We start from the raw sequence: 20,349 nt of genomic DNA on the forward strand, positions 1-20,349 counted from the left end.
TCAGAATTGTAAGGGAGCCTCTTCTGGTAACAATCACACAAACAAGGAACAAGAGGATTATTTTTCTTTGAAGTATCTGTCAACAGGCATGGGTAGTACACAGCCCCACAAATGTTACTGGGCTGCTCCCCATCAGTCATAGCCAACACAGCTAACCATGATGGGAGCTGCAGTCTACCACTTTCTACACAGCAATGGGCTCCTCACCCTGCTCTATAATCCCCACATTTCCCAGCAGAGAAGGAGCCGAGCCTCCTTGATATTGGGTAACTCCGCCTCTATGGCACCTGGTAGGCAGGGAGATAAAAAACAAAGGCCAGGGGCCGCCCCCACCTCTATGGGCGGAGTGACCCCTTGTAACCCCAGTCTTCTTCCTGCCTCGCTCCTGCTAGGACGTATCTTCTTCAGCTCTAAGCTTCTGTGTTGGATTGTTGCTCCTTGGCTCTCCTGGCTCGCCTGACTCCTTCCCTCCTTCCTATCCTTTAAAAAAAAAAAAAAAAAAAGATTTCTCTCCCATACTTTCTCCTTTCCCTTCTTTCCTCCCCCCTTTCAAGATGGATTTGGACAGAGAGGACAGCCATCAGGGAGAGCCCACTTCCACCCTACCCGGGCCAGCCCCGGCTTTGCCGGCTGTGGGCCCTGGGTCTTCGTCCTCGGATCGACCGGTGGAAGCGCGGCAGCAGCCGACAGGGGGACCCCCCTCCCTTCGGCTGCAGAGGCCGCGGCCTCCCAAACGACCCGGTTAGGGTCTGTGAAGGGAGAGCCCATTCCTCTCGACTCGGAAGACCCAGAGGACAACGTGAGTAGCCCCCTTTGCCCCGGGACGGTGCGGTGGCTCAGGTCGTTCATCCACCAGGAGGCCCCATCCTTAGTCAGAGCCCCCCGGACGGAGACCGACCCCACAGGGGTGCGCCCCTTCGGACCCAGCACACCGGGCTGGGGCGGGGTTTTTTCCCTGGGGGAGGGCCCCTCTGGATGTGGCCGGGTCCCCTCCCCCCATTTGGCCCCCCTTCAGGCAGCGGTTTCCCCCCATTCCTCACCGGTGACCACAGCTCCACCGAGCTTCCTCGTGGGGGCTGCCATCTTGAGGCGGATCCGGAGGCCCACCAGCATGGGGGTCGCCGTCTTGGGGTGGACCCGGAAGTCCACCAGGATGACCGTGTGGTCCGCCATGGGGCTGCCATCTTGGGGCGGACCCGGAGGTCCGGCAGGACGACCGCGTGGTCTGCCATGGGGGCCGCCATCTTAGGGCAGACCCGGAATTCCGCCATCTTGGCCGCCCAAATACAGCTGGCACCCAGCCCTGGGAAAAAAGGCCCTCCAACAACCACAACCCCTCCCATTCCTCTAGCAAGCCTTCCCAAAATTCCCCGCGTGGGGAAAAAAGGGGGTCTGCTCCCCTCATCCCAGGTAAAAGGGTCAGGACTTCCAGCAAGGGATCAGGGGGTCGTTGGGATCCAGTCTCATCTGGATCCAGGGCAGATGAAGGCAGTGACTCCTGCTCAGGTTCAGAGTCAGAGCAGTCCTATCGCCCCCCAGCAAAGAGGGCCAGACAAGCTAGAGCAGGGGTAGGCAACCTACGGACCGCGGGCCGCATGCGGCCCGTGGAGCCGTTGGGACCGGCCCCTGCTCGGTCCTGCTGCCGATTGCCACCGCCAAAGGCCCCGCGGGGCAGGCGTACGGGGCCTTGAGCCTCTCGCACAGGCCCCTCAGTAGCCGGGAAAGAGCCAGTGAGGACACCAGCGTGGGTGTCCCCCGCCTCCTTCCTGGCCTCTGAGGGGCTTGGAGGCCCCTCAGAAGCCGGGAAAGAGCCAGTGAGGACACCAGCGTGGGTGTCCCCCGCCTCCTTTCCGGCCTCTGAGGGGCTTGGAGGCCCCTCAGAAGCTGGGAAAGAGCCGGTGAGGACGCCAGTGCGGGTGTCCCCTGCCTCCTTCCTGGCCTCTGAGGGGCTTCCCCTCATTTTACAGCAGGAGGGCAGAGAGAGAGAGAGAGAGAGAGAGAAGTCGTGTGTATGTATGTGTAAGAGCAGTGTGTGTGTAAGAGAGAGAGGTGTGTTTTGTGTGTGTGTGTGTCACAAAACGAGTTGTGTGTGTGTGTGTGAGAGAGAGAGAGAGATGGGGGGAAGTGGGTTGTGTGTGTGAGAGTGGGTTGTGTGAGAGGGTGTGTGAGAAGAGGAGGTTGTATGTGAGAGAGACATGTGTTGTGTATGTGTGTATGAGAGAGAGAAAAGTGGGTTGTGTGTGTGAGAGAGAGTGGGTTGTGTGAGAGAGAAGGAGGTTGTGTGTGTGAGAGAGAGATGGGTTTTGTGTGTGTGTATGTGTGAGATACACACACAGAGAGAAGTGGCTTTTGTATGTGAGGGAGGGGGTGGTTGTGTGTGTTAGACAGGGTTTGGTGTGTGTGTGAGAGAGAGAGAGAGAGAGAAGTGGGTTGTGAGTGTGAGAGAGCAAGTTGTGTGATAGAGGGTGTATGTGAGAGACAGGGGGAGGTTGTGTGTGTGAGAGACAGGCGTTGTGTGTGTGTGTGTGTGTATGTGTGTGCGCGCGCAAAATCCCCTCTCAGCACCTTGTGCCTTTCTGGGTTGAGACAGTGTGCATGCTTTCTTCTTCTTTTTTAAATTGCTTTGTAGTAGTTTCCATGCTTGGAACTATTATTATTATTGTTGTCACTCCGGGGGCGGAGCATGCGGCCCCACCCCTGGAGGGTAGAAGCTCCACCCCCAGCATGTGGCCCCACCCCCAGAGGGTAGAAACTCCACCCCCCAGCTTCGGCCCCCCAGTTGTCTGAGGGACAGCAACCCGGCCCCCAGCTCAAAACGGTTGCCTACCCCTGAGCTAGAGCCACCCCTAAGCCCAAACGCCCCCGCTCCACCCATTCCTCCGAGGAAGAGTCCTCAGGGATTCCTCTTAATTCATCAGACTCTGGGCCCGAAGAGGGGGAGCTGTCCCTCGACGAGGGCGACAGCGCCAAGGACACTACCATGTCCTCGCGATTGTTAAGGCCAGAGGATTATGCCCCACTTATCAAAAAGACCACTAAAACGCTGGGCATGTCTGCCTTCCAGTCAGGCACCCCCTCTCGAGTCAGATCTTCCCAGGGTCAGTGAAGACCTATTCCCAGTCACAGCATCCTCATTCCAAGAGATCCCATGTCCCTCTAACATCATGCAGATTATCAGGGACGAATGGAATAGCCCTGCAGCTAGTAGGCCCACTCACAGTGTTACCAGAAAACACTATATTCTTCAGCCGACTGTCATGGACAGGCTCAAGATCCCCGTGGTTGATGCCCCGGTGTCCACCATTGTCTCTTCAGCTGTCTTGAGCAGAGATGGTGAGGATGCCCTCAGAAACCAAGAGGATAGAAGGGCTGAGGGTGCTCTCAAAAAGGCCCATGAGGCCATGTCTATAGCCGTTAGGGCCGACACCACCGTCTCCATGGTCATGCGTGCCAATCTCCAGTGGTCGCGAGACCTTCTGGATCTTCTTCCCAATGCAGATACCAGGGTTAGACAGACGATCAATAAGATCATTAAAGCTTCGGCCTTTGCAGCAGATGGCACACTTGATGCCATCCAGCAGACCGCTAGAGCACAGGCGGCGACAGTGGCGGTCAGACGCCAGCTCTGGCTAAAAAATTGGAACGTTGACATTAAGTCCAAACAAAACTTAGCCTTTACTCCCTTCCTAGGCTCTAAGCTTTTTGGAGAATCTCTAGAACCAGTGTTGATCAAGGGAAAGGACAAGAAAAAGGCATTACCTTCAGCCAAGAAAAAGGAGGATAGGAGACAGTTTAGAAATCGCTCTGCCTTTCACTCCTCTAGATCCTTTTTTCCTGCTAACTCCAACTCTAACTCCTTTCGAGCCAGGGAGTCAAGGGCCAACAAGCCATGGTGGGGAGACTCCAAGTTCCCCAAACACAACAAACCCTCCTTCCCCACCAAGGGGGGAGGAGGTTCCAAGTCCGCTCGGAAGAACCAACATCAATGACGGGGTCCCTCCAGTAGGGGGCAGGCTACAGGGGTTCGTACACATTTGGGAGACATCCACCTCAGACAGGTGGGTCCTCGACACGGTGCGTCACGGCTACAAGCTAGAATTCCACCAAAGGCCACACGACAAGTTCGCTCCGTCGCCAGAATCAAACGACCCCGCAAGACATTGCCTCCTACTGGGAGAGATCTATCGACTCCTCTCCATTCAAGCCATCAAACCCATTCCAAACGACCAAAGAAGACAAGGATGTTACTCAACCCTATTCTTGGTCCCCAAGAAAAATGGATTGTGGAGAGCCATACTAAACCTAAGAGGCCTGAACCTCTATATTCGAAAAAGGAAATTCAGCATGGAAACACTGAAGACCATCTTAGACAGCCTTCAACATGGAGACTTTCTGGCTTCGCTAGATCTTCAGGATGCTTATTTGCATATCCCTATTCACCCTTCATCATGCCGATTCCTCCGATTCAAATATGGCAAGAGACACTTCCAATACAGGGCATTGCCGTTTGGCCTTTCCTCGGCTCCCAGGGTGTTTACCAAAGTCTTGGTGGCTCTGGTTGCCCATTGGAGGTCTCATCGCATTCATGTTCATCCTTACCTGGACAACCTCCTGATCAGGTCTCCTTCCATCCGACAGGCGAGACTCAACACCACCAGAGTCCTCAAGTCGCTCCAACTTCACCGATTTCTGATCAACCTAGAAAAGAGTTCTCTCCAGCCCAGCCAGATGATCACCCACCTCGGAGCCATGATAAACACCCAAGCTGGGTCGGTCGGACTTCCTCCAGACCGAATCCACTCCATCCAGTCATCAGTACAAAAGATCCTGTGCTCTCCGAGGGCCAGCTTGCAACAGCTCACCCACCTTCAAGGCCTGATGATTGCCACCATCGACTGTCTGCCCTGGGCGAGGTTCCACGCCAGGCCTCTCCAGTGGCTACTTCTTCCGCACCAGCGAGCCATTGCTCTCAAGAAGTCCAAGTCGATTCTGGTCCCGACCACCATACGTCAATCCCTCCAGTGGTGGACCTCACCAGCCCATTTGGCAGCCTGACAAAGTCCAGATCACAACGGACACCAGTCTCAGGGGCTGGGGTGCATTCTGCGGGACCCATCTAGCCCAAGGTCAGTGGAATCCCCAGGAGGCAAGTCACAGCATCAATTGGCTGGAGCTTCGAGCGATCCGTCTGGCTCTGCTGTTCTTCAAACAACTGATTCTCCACAGGCTGGTCCTTATCAGGACAGACAACATCACAGCCAAGGCTCATGTCAACCGACAAGGGGGGGACGAGATCTCGATCCCTGATGGACGAGGCTCAGGCCCTACTAGCCTGGGCAGAAGACAACGTTCTCTCCCTAGAAGCCGAACATCTACAGGGTCAGCTAAACTCAAAAGCGGATTGGCTAAGCCGAACCAACATAGACCAAGGAGAGTGGAGTTTACACCCAGAGGTGTTCCAGAGGATCTCGCTGGAGTTCGGTCTCCGACGTTGGATCTATTCGCATCTCTGGCCAATGCCAAGACTCCGAGATTCTTCTCGAGGTTTCGGACACAGGGTGCGGAGGACTTTGACGCCACCAATTGCCGCTGGCCAGTGGGCCTACTCTACGCGTTTCCACCGACCTCCCTGATGATGCGATTTCTGGCCAGGGTGCGGAAAACCAGGGCGGAGGTCATCTTGGTGGCTCCAGCATGGCCCCGCCACCCATGGTATTCAGAGATCCTCAGTCTGGCTACAGAAAGCTTTCCTCTTCCTCCCAGACCAGACCTGCTGTCCCAGGGTCAGGTTCACCACCCAGACCCTTCCTGGCTTCAGCTTCACGCCTGGAGATTGAGCGGTTCATGTTGACAAGCTATGGCTATTCGCCAGAGGTGATTGAGTCCATCCTGGCTTCCAGGCACCCATCGACCATCAAAATTTACGAATACACCTTTAAGGCTTTCAAGCGATGGTGCAAACGTAAAAAGAGGGATTTCATTCGGATAACGGTCCCTACTCTTCTCCAGTTCCTCCAAGATGGGGTCGACCAGGGTCTCCGACCTAACACGGTTAAAAGACAGGTCGCGGCGGTCACGTCCATCCTCCCCCACGAGGAGGCGGCCCTAGTTTCTCAACACCCTCACATTCGGAGGCTTCTCAAGGGAGTGTCCAACAGATCTCCTCCAACGATTCACCGCTTCCCTTCATGGGACCTACACAAGGTCCTAAAGGCATTGACAGTTGGTCCCTTTGAGCTGTTGAGAGAGGCTTCTCTCAAATTCTTCACCTTCAAGACATTGATCCTCACGGCCATAACGTCGGCGCGCCGTGTATCTGAGTTAGGGGCGCTGTCGGTCAGGAAAGAACTGTGCATTTTTAGACAAGACTCAATCATACTATGGCCGGACCCGACTTTCATTCCCAAGGTTAACTCAGTCTTCCACTCATCACAAGACATCATTCTTCCCTCCTTCTGCCCTCGACCGTCCGAAGAATTAGAAAAGATTTAGCACACCCTGGATGTGTGTAGAGCCATCAGAATCTACCTAAAGAGGTCTGCGAGTTTTAGAAAGTCGGAAACACTGTTCGTCTCTTTCCATCCAAGGTCCCAGGATAAAAAGGTGTCGGTATCGACTCTTTCAAGGTGGATCAGAGAGTGCATCAGTGCCTGCTACAAAGCCCTAGATCTGGTGCCGCCACAGGGCATCACCGCCCACTCCACTAGAAGCGCGGCCACATCAGCAGCCTTGATCACAAATGCCCCCCTGGCCGAGAACTGCAGAGCGGCCACGTGGAAGACCCCCTCCACATTCATAAGACACTACAAGCTTGACCTTTTCCAGTCAGCCGAAGCAGCCTTTGGCCGCAGGGTGCTCCAACAGATGGTCCCTGATTTGTCCGCGGGATCAGCAGGCCCTCCCTGATTTGGAGTTGGCTTTTGTAAATCCCAATATCAAGGAGGCTTGGCTCCTTCTCTGCTGGGAAATGGAACGTGGGTTCTTACCTGATTACGTCCCTTTCCAGCAGAGAAGGTCCGAGCATCTTTCCCCACCCTCTTGCTCTGCTGATGTTCGCGGACAATATCTTCGGGCCTTCGTCATTGTCCCAGTTTAGAGTTCAAGTTAGGGTTCAGGATAAGTTATGAGGTTCCTATGGACTGTTTTTTCTATACCGTGCTGGTCATTGACTGGGGTTACAAGGGGTCACTCCACCCATAGAGGTGGGGGGAGGCCCCTGGCCTTTGTTTTTTATCTCCCTGCCTACCAGGTGCCATAGAGGCGGAGTTACCCAATATCAAGGATGCTTGGACCTTCTCTGCTGGAAAGGGACGTAATCAGGTAAGAACCCACGTTCCACTTCCAACTCTTCCTTTGGCAAGAACAGAACTCATCAACTGCTTTAATGAGTGTTTAGGATAAAATAAGCATGACCTAGATAGAGAATAAAGAAGTGTGATCATTTAAACATATACCAGAGAGAATTTTAAGAAAAAGCAAAGATTACACTTTCTTAACTTTATGGGATAATATATAGATAGAAGTTGGAAGGAACCTCCTTCAGATTTAATCATCAGAAATATGGAATTAATACTGTGCAAAAAGCTGGAATTTCTGGAAAAGTATGCAAAACACTTGGACAAGCACAATGAAAACTAGCAAGGGAAAACAGTCCAGAAACAAGCATAATTATAGGAAGCGGTGAAGACAGATGAAGATAAAGAAGAGAGAGTTCTAAAAGGGGTTGATGGAAATGAAGCAGATCTAGAAACTAGTCATGGATACCAGATTTTTATCTTGGAATATCAAAGGCCTCAATTCACCTCAGAAAAGAAAACAAGTATTCCATTATCTACAAAAACTGAAATATGATATACTTTGTTTGCAGGAAATAAAGATTATTAAAAAATTTTTTGAAATACTTAAAAAATCAGCAATTGGAAAAATAATTCATTTCATTGACAGACAAAAGAAAGCCAGGTTTGTTATGCATGTGAACAAGAGAATACAGTAGGTGCAGAGGAAATCTTTCAAGATTCAAACAGTCACTATATTGAAGTAGAATTACACCTACATGGACTTAAGACTTTACTAAATGGTGTATCTGCACCACCAGAAAATAAGGACAGATTTTACCAGAAACTACTGGCAAAGGTGATGGAATATAACTATGAACATTTGATTCCTATAGGAGACTGGAATGGCTCTCCTACAATAGACAGAATCTCTGAAAAAAAAGATTAAAGGAAATCAAGGGAAATTACTGAAATCTTTTCCTGATCTCATGGACAATCAATCATTAATAGAAATGTAGAGATCCAAATATGGAGAGGTGAGATATTACATCTATTTTTCAGAAAGGCATAAATTCTGCTTGAGAATAGATATTTTCTTGATATCTTACTTCTTGGGTAAAAAAATTAAGAAAATGGAATATTACCCAAAATCACTTCAGCCCATAACCCACTATCATGGATATAGTGGAATAAAAAATTGGAATACAGTTGCCTTTTGAATTATTTTCTATTACAGGTCAAGTCTCCCTTATCTGAAATTCCAAAATGCTGCAAAATCTCAAACTTTTGGAAGTAAAGTTTGTCCCCCATCGTATATTTATGCATTTCATTTTTCTGCCCCGAGTGCAGTACCTTACATTTCTCCGTGTTGAAATTCATTTTGTTAGCTTTGGCCCACCTTTCTAATCTATTCAGGTTATTTTGAATTTTGATCCTCTCCTCTGGGGTATTAGCTATTCCTCCTAATTTGGTGTCATCTGCAAATTTGATAAGCATAAGCTGTTTCAAGTGCAAGCATATTCCTTGTCCCCATTTTAAGACTATTGTTAATGAATATACAGTCAGCCCTCCATATCCGTGGAGAGCAATGTAAGGCTGGAGAGTGTCGCGAGGCTGGAGACAGACATTAATGAATGACCAGAAGCGTTTGTACCACCACCTCAGAGGTGGAAACGGGTGGCAGGAGGGCTTTCCGGAGATTTCGATAGTTATCAAGTCCCTTATATAAAATAAAATGATACAGTATTCACAGGGTGCAGAAAGATACGAGAGAGATGTCACTATAGAGAGACATGGCTGGACAGAGAGAGAGACATGAGATTTCAAAAATGCACAAAAAATAGAATGAATTTTATGAGAGGTTTAAAATGGATAAGGGGTTAGATGGGATAGAATTATCTAAACAAGATTTTTAATGTTTTATTACATTCTGAGAATGAACACCTTGTTGCTAAAATGTATAAAGTGTTATTGAAAATAGAGATGGAAGTAGTAGTAGTAGTAGTAAAAGACTGTATGATTAAGTAAACACAAAATACTGGGCATGCTATAGAATTATAAAAAGGGAGAGAATTTGGATTGAAGGACTAAAATTCACATTGAGCTATGATTTAAGAATTTCTACAAGATGCTTTATAGATGTATTTAAAATCTGAGAAAACGCACAAAGGTGTGAGTGCTGGAAATGTTTAGATAAGTCAGGAACTTTTTTCCGCATGTGGTGGTCCTGTGAAAAGGCAAAAAGATTTTGGACTCAGATTCGTAAGGTGTTGACAGACATTCTGAAAATTAATATCCAAACTGAACTTGATTTTTTTACTGTTCAGTATGATAGACGACTCTCAAGAAAATAAGTATGGGAGAATTTCATAATATATGGTGACTGCTGCCAGACTCATGTAGACACAAACTATAATTCCAATACAAAAAGAATGACCGATGAAGTTATACAACTTGGCAGAGAAAGAAAAGCTGACCAGACTGATCCAAGAGGGATTTTTGGTGAATTTCAAGAGAGACTGGAATGTATTGCTGATATATTTGAGGAAAAGCTTTGGGGATTTACCAGTTTTGAGTTTTGATTAGGGTTACCATAATTCTCTACTATAAACTGGGACAATATGTAGGACAAAATTTAGACCAAAATGTAAGACAATTGTAGGATAAAATTTTAGCCCAAAATGTAGGACATTTAAGGTCCTCCATTTTTCTTAAATGTCACACATTTTGAGCTAAATTTTATCCTACAATTGTCCTACATTTTGGTCTACATTTTGTCCCAGTTTATAGTAGAGAATTATGGCAACCCTAGTTTGATGAATAATTCTAACAGTACAGTAGAATGCAATAGAATAATACAGTTTATGTTAAAAATATGAAAATTTCACTGTGGGTAGAAAAACACAGAAAATATAATAAATGAGAAAGATAGCTAGATAGTATAGTAATTACAACCAACTATCAGGAAATAGAAAGTCATTGTCTTGTTTTGTTTAGTTTGTAGTATTTGTTTTATGTTCAGTTTTGTTTGTTTATATTTGTTTATTTTATTTTAAAGTATGAAGTATGTTCAGGTCTCACTCACCAGTAACCCAGAGCTTGTGTAGCTTATGCTATAACTTCAACATAGTTAATCTCAAAGGTGCTATGAAATCCCCTTGCATACTGATATTCCAGACTAACACAGCTATGTCTCTGAGCCGTAACCCAGAGTAAGTCAGATCTGTGTACATTCATAGTCATGACTGTCAAATCAACATTTATGCAAATTGCAAGTTGTCAAATTTAAAATTAAGAGTCACACACTACGTATAATGAAACTACAAAGCCCTGAAACAAAGGACAGCAATTCTCATTATATGAAGACTCGAGGAAAGGATAGTCAATGGCAAGAAACTGAACACAGATCTGGCATGTTCTCTTGAATTGTTTTCATTTGCTTCAGATGCTAGCCTTACTGTTTGATGGTCTCCATCTGCTCCTTGACAGACATGCCTCCAATGCAGAGGGCGCACCTAAGGGAAGGCATCCCATCCTCATGCAACAGCCGGCAGTAGTACTCAAGAATGCCATGGGTCTGGCGAGCCAATTCTCTCTGAAGGAACAAAGAGCCTATTAGACAGCAACTACCTTCTTAGGTAGGTACTGCTGGAACCTTTTATTTTCATGACCAAAACAATTTCTCAGCTTATTCATCACCCACTCCCAAAATCCAGGCATTGGCATGGATTTGTTAAGCATTAACCAGAAAGACTAGATGACTTACTGAGGGACAGATGATAAGTCCATATGGCCCTTCCCTCTTGGAAAAGGGCAGCCTTTTCTCCTGCTCCAGACAGAACATGATCACAGGGAGAGTGAACACGAGAGTCTTGCCAGAGCCAGTGAATGCAATGCCAATCATGTCTCTGCCAGAAAGACTACAGAAAAGATAAAAGAGTAAGAGGGGGTACCTGTTCAGGTGTAAAGGCGGGGCTACACAGAAAGGGTACATTGTCAAGGGTGGTGAACTTGTGACTCTTTAGATGTTGTTGGACTGTAACTCTCATCAAACATAGACAGCATAGTCAATGGTCCAGGATGACAGGAGCTGGAGTCTAACAGCATGTAGAGGGCCACAAGTATGTGGTAGAGATGGAGACACTCTACTGTTGCCAGTTACAAGCAACCACCTTTGGGTGTCCTATAATTACATTGAACTAGAATCTTGAAATCTGAATACAAGTTGCGAAGTACTGGCAATAGAGAAACCGAGCTTTTGTTTAAAATAAAGTATATTTCTAACCTATGTGGTCCTCCAGATGTTAACACAACTCCCATTGCCCCTGGCCACTGGCTTATCTGTTTGGGGCCAGTTGGGAAATCAATGGATGGAAGGCCACCCCTCTTTTATGATAACCAAGAATATCTTTAAAACCATGAGCTGTGTAGAAAATGTAAAGGACCCTAAAGGAGTTTACAACAGTCTAGATGTAAAGCTTGTTCACTAAGCATAAGGCCAAAATCCTCCACAGGGTCCCCAGTTCCTGTTTCAACTCCTTGGTAACCAATAAATAATTCCTATAAAAGAAAAATATGCAAAGTATTCTGTTGCGAATTTGTAATTGGGGTTTCTCTTCAATTCAGGGCTGTCTATGGAGGTGTCAAGTATGCTCTGGGCCTAGTTATGCTCCTTCTTTTCTTAGCTTAGGCTGATTCATCAGCTGTGATCCTATCTAGAAAAAGCAGACTTTGCCTCAGTCACACATGCTCTGGTTACTTCCAGGCTAAACTACTGTCATGCTTTGTACATGGCATGCTTTGTACATGAGACAAAGGCTTTGGAGACAGGCTGAAAATTGCATCTGATAAAGAAGGCAGTTGAGGCAGTACTTGAGGAGTACAATACATTTGGGAAAGTAGAATACAAAAACACAGCACTAAATACAGTATTAATTATACCAGTTACCTATTAACTTCTGAGCTCCAACTGTTGGTATTGACAGCATGGGGCAGTGGGTTGAGCATTGGGATTATGACTGGAGAGCAGGCTTCAAACCCCTGCTCAGCTGTGGAAAGCCACTGGGTTACCTTAGGCAAGTCACATACTCTCATCCTTCAAAACCCCTGTGATAGGTTTGCCTTGGGGTTGCCATAGGCCAGAAACAACTTGAAGGTATACCACAATAACTTGGCCTTTTAAAACACTGAATGGTGAACAACTGGATAATTTGCATTCATGTGAACCTGCCTAGGCCTTGAGACTGGCCTCATCCTCAAGATCTATTAGATAGGCAGGTGTGAGTAAGGCAACCTTTTTGGAAACAGTTTTGTATTCCCTTCCTAGGGAGACCTATGGCCCTATGAAATCTGAAAACCTAATTTTTAATTTTAGAAATGCATTTCTAAATATCTAGCTCTCTGTATTATTTTTAACTGCTGCTGTTTTATTTACTTATTACATGTTTATCCCACCTTTTTCAATATCTTGATACACTGCGTATTATGGCTTGAAGTTAGCAACCTTGAAAGGCAGCAATTTATTTATCTGAAATATTTGTACACTGCACTTCAGTTGAAAAAGCATTTAGAGAGGCTCACCAAGACCACTGTATTCCAGATTCCAAATTCTAGAAGAGGAACTGTGTGAGTTTGTTGCAGAAAGGAATTCTCTGACACTTTAAACACATACAATTTTATTTAGCATGAACTGTCTTGGGCTAGGGTCCATTTTGTCAGTATCTGACAAAACAGACTCCAACTCACATAAACCTATTACACAATGAATATTTAAGTCCTTAAGGTTGCAGGACCCTCTGTAGCTTCACCATGACTATACAGTACAGGAAGAAAGAGGATGACTAGTATCAAGATCCCTGTTATAGAGCATGATAGCAATCTAATACCATCACAAGGAGGTTCAAGACAGTCTTGTAGAACTCACATGGTGGGAATTCCCTGGATCTGGATGGGTGTTGGTTGCAGGATCCCTTTTTTCTTCAGGCCTCGCAGGATAGCTGTAGGAAGAGTTAGGCAGGGATTAGCCTCTGAAGAGCTGAACAGAAACCAAGCTCTATCCTACCATGTCCCTGAAACAGGGATGTGGACACTCAGGGAAACACCCTAGGCTTATTTTTACTACTCAGACTCATAAATAACAGTATAATGGTTATCCATATTATGTCAAATATCCACTTATAAACACTGTTTATAGAGACAGCCAGCATGGTATAGTGGTTTCAGCGTTGGACTATGACTCTGCAGACCAGGGTTCAAATCCAGCTCAGCCATTTAAACCCACTGGGTGACCTTGGACAGGTCACACTCTCTCAGCCTCAGAGGATGGCAGTGGCAAACCCGTTCTGAAAAGACTTGCCAAGAAAACCCCATGATTGCCATAGGGTCTTCATATGTCAGAAACTACTTGAAGGTACACAACATCAACAAATATTGTTATCTCCTTTCCCCTGAAAAATACTTGCAGGTGACAGTGAGTGGGGAAAAAATGCATCCTCACATACAATATTTTAGAACGGGAAAGTGATGTAACAGAGGAATCCATATGCTGGATTTTGTTAGCTGTATCCAAGTATAACAGATGGTGCAAAAAGAAGCCCTTAGAACATGCTAGTCCAGCAAAGAGAGAAGCTGAACAGGTTGGAGTCTTTATCTCCAAACTCAGAGTATGATGGGCGCTTTGAGTCTCCCAGAAACGGCTCTCTTTAAAATCGCTAGTTTGCTACCAACCTGCTGGAAACTTCATCTCTTTGAAGCTTTTGAGTGGAGGTGGGATGCCTTCCCCTTCCACAAGGATGTGGTATTTCTTACGCACACGATCATGCCGTGCCTCTGACATAGCCAGGACATACCGAGGAGCTCTCCAGCTGGCAAGAAAACACAGAAAATGTACCAGAAAGGAACAAGAATATCAGGCTGAGGCCAGTCCCAAGGAAATAAAACAAAACCATTAATCAAGGGATAGCTACTCTCCATCAACACCATCTTACAAATACTCTTGGTATCCACTGGGGTTTAGTTCCAAGGGCCCCCATGGATACCAAAATCTGTGGATGCTCGAGTCCCATTAAATACAATGGCATAGTAAAGTGGTGCCCCCTTATATAAAATGGCAAAATCAATGTTTGCTTTTTAGAATTCATATCTTTTTGGAATATTTTCAAACCATGGATGCTTGAATTTGTGGATACAAAATCTGTGGATATGGAAGGCTGACTGTAAAAATGCTAACAATACCACTAGGATTGTGTGGGTTTCTCACTGAGAAATTAGTATATTCATCATCACACCACTCTGACCACAGAGGGGTCAGACGTAGATCCCACAGGTCTTAATTTGTTTTTCATTACCGATTTCCTTGGAAATTAAAACAAATTTATAAATTGTCAGATGGGTCATGCTGGAGATGTAATAAAGATAAAGGGACTTTATACCACATGTGGTGGAAATGCCCCTTAATCCAAAAATTTTGGAAGGAAGTCCATTCTACTATCCAGGAAATATTTAAAATTCCCTATAAGTCCCAAATTTTATTTACTTAATATGACTTCGATGCTAAAACCCAGGGATGAAAATGAACATTGAAGAATACTGCTTTATTTAGTAACAGCCGCCAGAATTCTTATTGCTAAATACTGGAAATTAGGAAAAATGCCAAGCTTAGAGGAGTGGATGCTTAAAGAAATGAATACAAGGACTTGGACAGAATGTCATGCCACCTTAAAGATCAAAGCATGACGAAAAGGAGAGAAGAATAGCAAAAAATTCTGGATTTTTTGAAAAGGAAATGGGAGCTAAATTAAAATTTAGCAGTTTTGAAGGTCTGATTTATGTTATGAAGACAAGTATATAAACTATCTGTTATAATTTTCAGATGTGATGATATACATCAGTACACCTGCTTACAATTTTCATGATTACGCAGATGCTGAAAATCTTGGATTCAAGACGGTATTATATCAAGAAGATTTGTGACAAGGAGAAAAGTTGAAAGAAAGAAGAGCAACACGGCTTAAATAATATTAAACAAGGGATTAAGGGCTCTTTTATCTCTTTTATTTTTTTTTCATAGCAAGTAAAGAAAAGAGGGATGGAAAAAAGGAGAAAAAAGCTTTAAAAACTTTCTTTCTCTTTTCTCCTCATAATATAGAAACGCTAATGCAAGTTAGAAGATAAGGGATGTTTCTCTTTGGTTATAAAGTGCACTCTTCAATTTAACAAGATTAAAAGGAAGACATGTCAAGGGCCAAAAGAAAACAAGAGGTTGTTTGCCTATTGTTGATTTTATTTGTATTTTATGATAAAAAATAATACATATTTTCGGGGGGGGGAATGTTTTTCACTCTAATCCTGAGGTTTACCAATTGGAACTACAAGGAAAATTCTGCTTTAGGATGATACATGGAATGATAAGCTTCCAAACAGATGCTTAGTTGAGGAATATGCTTTTAGTATCAGAACTAGAGTTCATACACAAATTTGTTCATATTATTCTCCAAGTTTTCTTGGTTTCAGCTATCTAATTAGAAAGAGGCTGCTGCTGTTGTTAGACCACCAGGAACTCAAACTCTTCACTGATCTATTGCAAATCACCTGGAAATCTACCACAGGATCCCAATTTGGCTTCTGCCTACCCTGCTTCACATGAACTCTATCTTCCTATTTTGCACATACAAATGAAAGTAACAGAACTCCTATCTACAATAGTCCTGTTTTTAAAAGACAACATTATAGAAGCGTCTGCCATTTTAGGGTCATGATAACTCCAAAGTATAAATCAGATGTTCCAGGAAGATGAGACTCATTTTTTCTCAAAAGACAGATTCTTATAAGTGCATGGTATAATGTAAATGCTTATTCTTTCATTCAGAAAATAATTGCCACTTTACATTATACTTGCTACTGCAAGTTGCAACAGCTTATATTTGTTGCCACATGTCTCCTCATGCTAAAGTGCTGTGAATTTAACCTACTGTCAACAATTAAAACAGAATGGGCAATGTGTGGTCCTCCATATGTTGCTAGACTGCAGCTCCCAGCATTCCTCAGAATTGGCTATGCTGAGCAGGGCTGAAGGAAGATGCAGTCCAACTACATCTGGAGGGCCATATATTCCCCACTCATATGTTAAAGGCTAATGAAAACAGCAGTATTGCTAGTAAGCCAATATTGACAAATTTTAAATAGAATAATTTCATAAAACAAGCTGCAAGTTCAAATTATTTGTAAGCAGGATGCCAAAGGTTTCTTAGAAACACAATTTGCTTACTTCTAACATGTAAATATCATGGATACTAGCATCTATTTCATGTGTGGCACAGCAGTCCTGATAACCACTCCTAGTCTGGTAGGGTTAAGGAGGCACACACACAAACACCCCAGCATCTAAGGTTTGAAGACAAAAAGCCTAGACTGATGGTATGTAGGAAAATATACATCCCATTGCCTTTTCTTGGGACTCTTAGGCAGGTTACAGACGAGCGCGTACTAGGGTTAGGAAGGGGCGGTGCTTCCACACCCCAACCTTAGCACGAGCTCCGCGCGCACAAAATGGCAGTGGCCATTCCACACGGCTGCTGCCATGATGGCGTGACAAACGTGCCGCCTCCAAACGAGGCGGCACAGACGTGACGCCATTGCTCCGCGTGAGGGCACTTAATGCGCCCTTTCCACGGAGCTCCTTCCTGGTTTGCGTCGCTGGGCGCAGCCGTCAGACAGCTGCACCCAGCAACGCAAGGGAGAAAGGGGCCAAGAGGCCCCTTTCTCCTCCTCCCCGCCGCCGCGGGGTGTCCTTGGGGCTTGAAGCCCCAAGGACACCCCTTTCCAGGTTGCGGGGAAGCGGCCTTTTGCCGCTTCCCCGTGGCCTGGAAACTGGCAGATCGGAGCCTCGGAGGCTGCCGGTCTGGCAGCTGAGGCCCCGATACACCGGGGAAAGGCGTGCCTACAGGCCGCCCCAAAGGGGTGGTCTGTAACGTGCCTTAGTAAGAACAAGTAGCTTTGAAAGAAATAGCAAAGAACAAGCGTTACTGACATATCTCTGCAGAACTCTGCCTAAATCAGAGCATCATTTCAGTTGTACAAATGACATGTGTGATCTACCTGGTTTTAATAGGATCGTCGTATGTGATGCCCTTCGCCATTTCCTTCACAGACATTAGAGCTGCACAAGAAAAAGAGATGAGTTAGCTAGTCTTTTTTAAGCCCAAGGAACATCTGGTTTTAGCAGCACTCACTAATTAAAGTGGGGGTGTCAGAGCAAGAATAGTATAGTGGGTAGCTCTGACCTATGGGATCCTGGTCTTACTTATTATTATTATTATTAACCTTTATTTATAAAGCGCTGTAAATTTACACAGCGCTGTACATGCAATCTTTTTAATTGGACGGTTCCCTGCCCTCAGGCTTACAATCTAGAAAGACATGACACAAAAGGAGAAGGGAGTGGTGGTGGGGAAGGGGCCTTTGTAGTAGGATAATGCATATAAAATACATAGCAATACAGGAAATGATTCAATAAAAGAGACAACAAAAGAGCATCAAATAGCAAGTGACAATTATGCAATGCCTGGGAATGCTTCTCTGAACAAGATGGTCTTCAGCTCCGTTTTGAAGCTGGTTAAAGAAGTGATGGCTCTTGTTCGTGGAGGAAGAAGGTTCCAGGAGTGAGGGGGAGCAAGTGAAAAGGGGCGAATCTGAGATGGGGCAGAGGAAGTCCTGGGCTGGGACAGCAGACCTTGACTACCAGAACGGATATAACAACAAGAAGGGGAGGCTCTGGGACGCATCAGACAACTTGTGCTTCAACTGATTAATGGTTGTTTGCCAGCTGTAAGATTTTCACCTTCCCCCACCCCACTACCATCTCTGCTAGTACCATGGGATTGTAAAATGTCCTTCAGGAATCATCTCTTGCCACTTACCTCGTCCTTCTGCCACACTCTCCAGGATCTTCTCCTCCTCCTTAAGCTGTTTCTCCTTGGCTGACTCTTTACGTGCTAGGGGAGGGTAAAAGAAGAGTCAAGTTCACACCTTATATCAATCCATCTCTACCACCACCACCACCCATACACAGATCAAACCAAGTACTCCAACTCTACCTTCAGCTTTCTCTTTGAGGTGTTGGTGCTGGTCCAGGAGGCTGACGTTGGACTGTGGACCCAGGGGAATGTCATCTTCATCGCCATGATAATCACTTCCACTATCCCTTTGTTCTTCCTCCAACACTCCCTTACGGCGCATCTGCAGTAGCTTTTGCTGCTGAATATGCATAAGAACCAAGAGGTTAGATTTGGTACCTGCTGGAAGCAAAGCCTTAATTATCAGCTAATTTTCATCTAAGCCAGTGGTCCCCAAACTGTGCTGTTTAAGGGAATTTTGGACTTCTGCTCCCAGAATCCCAGACCATTGGCCAACATGGCTGAGGCTTCTGGGAGCTGAAGACCGAAATCTCTTAAAGGGCACAGTTTGGGGACCACTGATCTAAACCATTGTAATCCTCAACTCCATGCATGGATGTGAGAGATGGACAGCAAAGAAAGCAGATAGGAAGAAAGCTAATTAATCTGAGATGTGGTGCTGGAGAAGAGTACAGAGGGTACCGCAGACAGCCAAAAGGACAAATAACAGGTCCTTGAACAGACTAAGCTTGAACTCTCCCTGGAAGGCAAGACAATTAGAATCATAGAATCATAGAGTTGGAAGTGACCGCAAGGGCCATCCAGTCCAATAATCCAACCCCATTCTGTCATGCAGGAACTCAAAGCATCCCTGACAGATGGCCATCCAGCCTCTGTTTAAAGACTTCCAAGGAAGGAGATTCCACTACACTCTGAGGAAAGAGTGTGTTCCACTGTCAAACAGCCCTTACTGTCAGGAGGTTCCTCCTAATGTTGAGGAGGAATCTCTTTTCTTGCAGCTTGCATCCATTGTTCCGGGTCCTGCTCTCTGGAGCAGAAAACAAGCTTGCTCCCTCCTCAATATGACATCCCTTCAAACGTTTAAACAGGGCTATCATCATATCACCTCTTAACCTTCTCTTCTCCAGGCTAAACATCCCCAGCTCCCTGAGGCTGTCATATTTTGGCCATATCATGAGAAGAGAGGACTCATGAGAATTAAGGCAACGATGCCAGGGAAGGCAGAGGGCACTAGAAAGCGAGGAAGGCCTTCTGCCAGATTTCATCCCCAGGGTCGCCATGAGTCGAAGTCCACTCGAGGGCAGCTAACAAGAGGGCCAGGCGGCGGGAGGCAGGCTGCTTTACCCTCTGCTGCTTGCGGAGCTTGACGGGAACGTAGGGCTGGTACTCGTCTTCGTCGTCGTGGCCGCCATCCTCTTCCTCCTCCTCCTCCTCCTCCTCTTCCTCCTTCTCCTTCTCTTCCGACGCTTCGGACTCTTCTTCGCGCTGCCTCTGAGGGGAATGGAGAGAGACGAGGGTCAGCCTCCAGGGGGTGGGAATCTTATCCATGGGCTGCATCCACACTGGAGGGATAACCCGGTTTGGCACCGCTTTAACTCAAGGCTCAAGGCTATGGAATTCTGGGAGTTGGAGTTTGCTGTGGGGCCCAGAGCGGAGCGCAGCACAAACTCCAACTCCCAGAATTCCATAGCCTTGAGCCAGACAACAAGCTAAAACGGTGCCAAACCGGGTTATCCCTCCAGTGTGGATGCAGCCCTGGACGAGGACAGCCTCTCCGGGCCCCTCAGCCTTACCTTCCTGCCACTTCCGGCCTCCATGTTTTCGAAAAGGCCCATTTCCGCTCCGTAGCCAACGAGAGGAAGCAGAGCAGCGAGGTTCTGGGTCACGTGTCTGGAAAGGCCTACGTCGTCGCTTAGTAACTGCGACCACGCCCACCCACCCCGCGCACAGCGGTTTCCGGGTGCCTTTTAAGACGGGCAGTAGCTGGGGCCAAACTTAGCAAGAAGGCGAACGGACGCCAGGCAGAGTCGGCTTGCGTTGGTATCCTTGTAGAACCCGAACACGTAACTGTGTTAATTTGGACAATCAGTGCCTGTGAAGGGGGCCTTGCAGCACCTTTGTGGTTCTAGCTGTATGCCTTCAAGTCATTGTTTGGCTTGTGG

General features: G+C 46.3%; 1 protein-coding gene across 2 annotated transcripts in view; it reads right to left on the reverse strand.

Moving 5' to 3' along the window:
- LOC149321696 (putative ATP-dependent RNA helicase DDX41) overlaps positions 1-20,084 on the reverse strand; it is a 29,910-nt gene extending 9,826 nt beyond the window's left edge. Inside the window, exons 1-9 of one of the 2 annotated variants that reach the window (XM_089527107.1) lie at positions 19,981-20,084; positions 19,532-19,678; positions 18,368-18,527; positions 18,191-18,265; positions 17,370-17,430; positions 14,001-14,137; positions 13,198-13,270; positions 11,041-11,194; positions 10,733-10,869 (exon numbers count right to left, since the gene is read on the reverse strand). In XM_089527107.1, coding sequence (XP_089383233.1) covers positions 10,733-10,869; positions 11,041-11,194; positions 13,198-13,270; positions 14,001-14,137; positions 17,370-17,430; positions 18,191-18,265; positions 18,368-18,527; positions 19,532-19,678; positions 19,981-20,022 — 986 coding nt within the window. In that variant the 5' untranslated portion in view covers positions 20,023-20,084. The remainder of the gene's footprint in view (positions 1-10,732; positions 10,870-11,040; positions 11,195-13,197; positions 13,271-14,000; positions 14,138-17,369; positions 17,431-18,190; positions 18,266-18,367; positions 18,528-19,531; positions 19,679-19,980) is intronic. The other variant, XM_089527114.1, reaches the window with a different exon arrangement.
- Positions 20,085-20,349: the final 265 nt, after the last annotated feature.

The sequence above is a fragment of the Sceloporus occidentalis genome, unplaced genomic scaffold (genome assembly GCF_023333645.1).
Source record: "Sceloporus occidentalis isolate IW3139 unplaced genomic scaffold, rSceOcc1.0.p SCAF_1, whole genome shotgun sequence".
In the NCBI taxonomy this organism is placed as follows: Eukaryota; Metazoa; Chordata; class Lepidosauria; order Squamata; family Phrynosomatidae; genus Sceloporus; species Sceloporus occidentalis.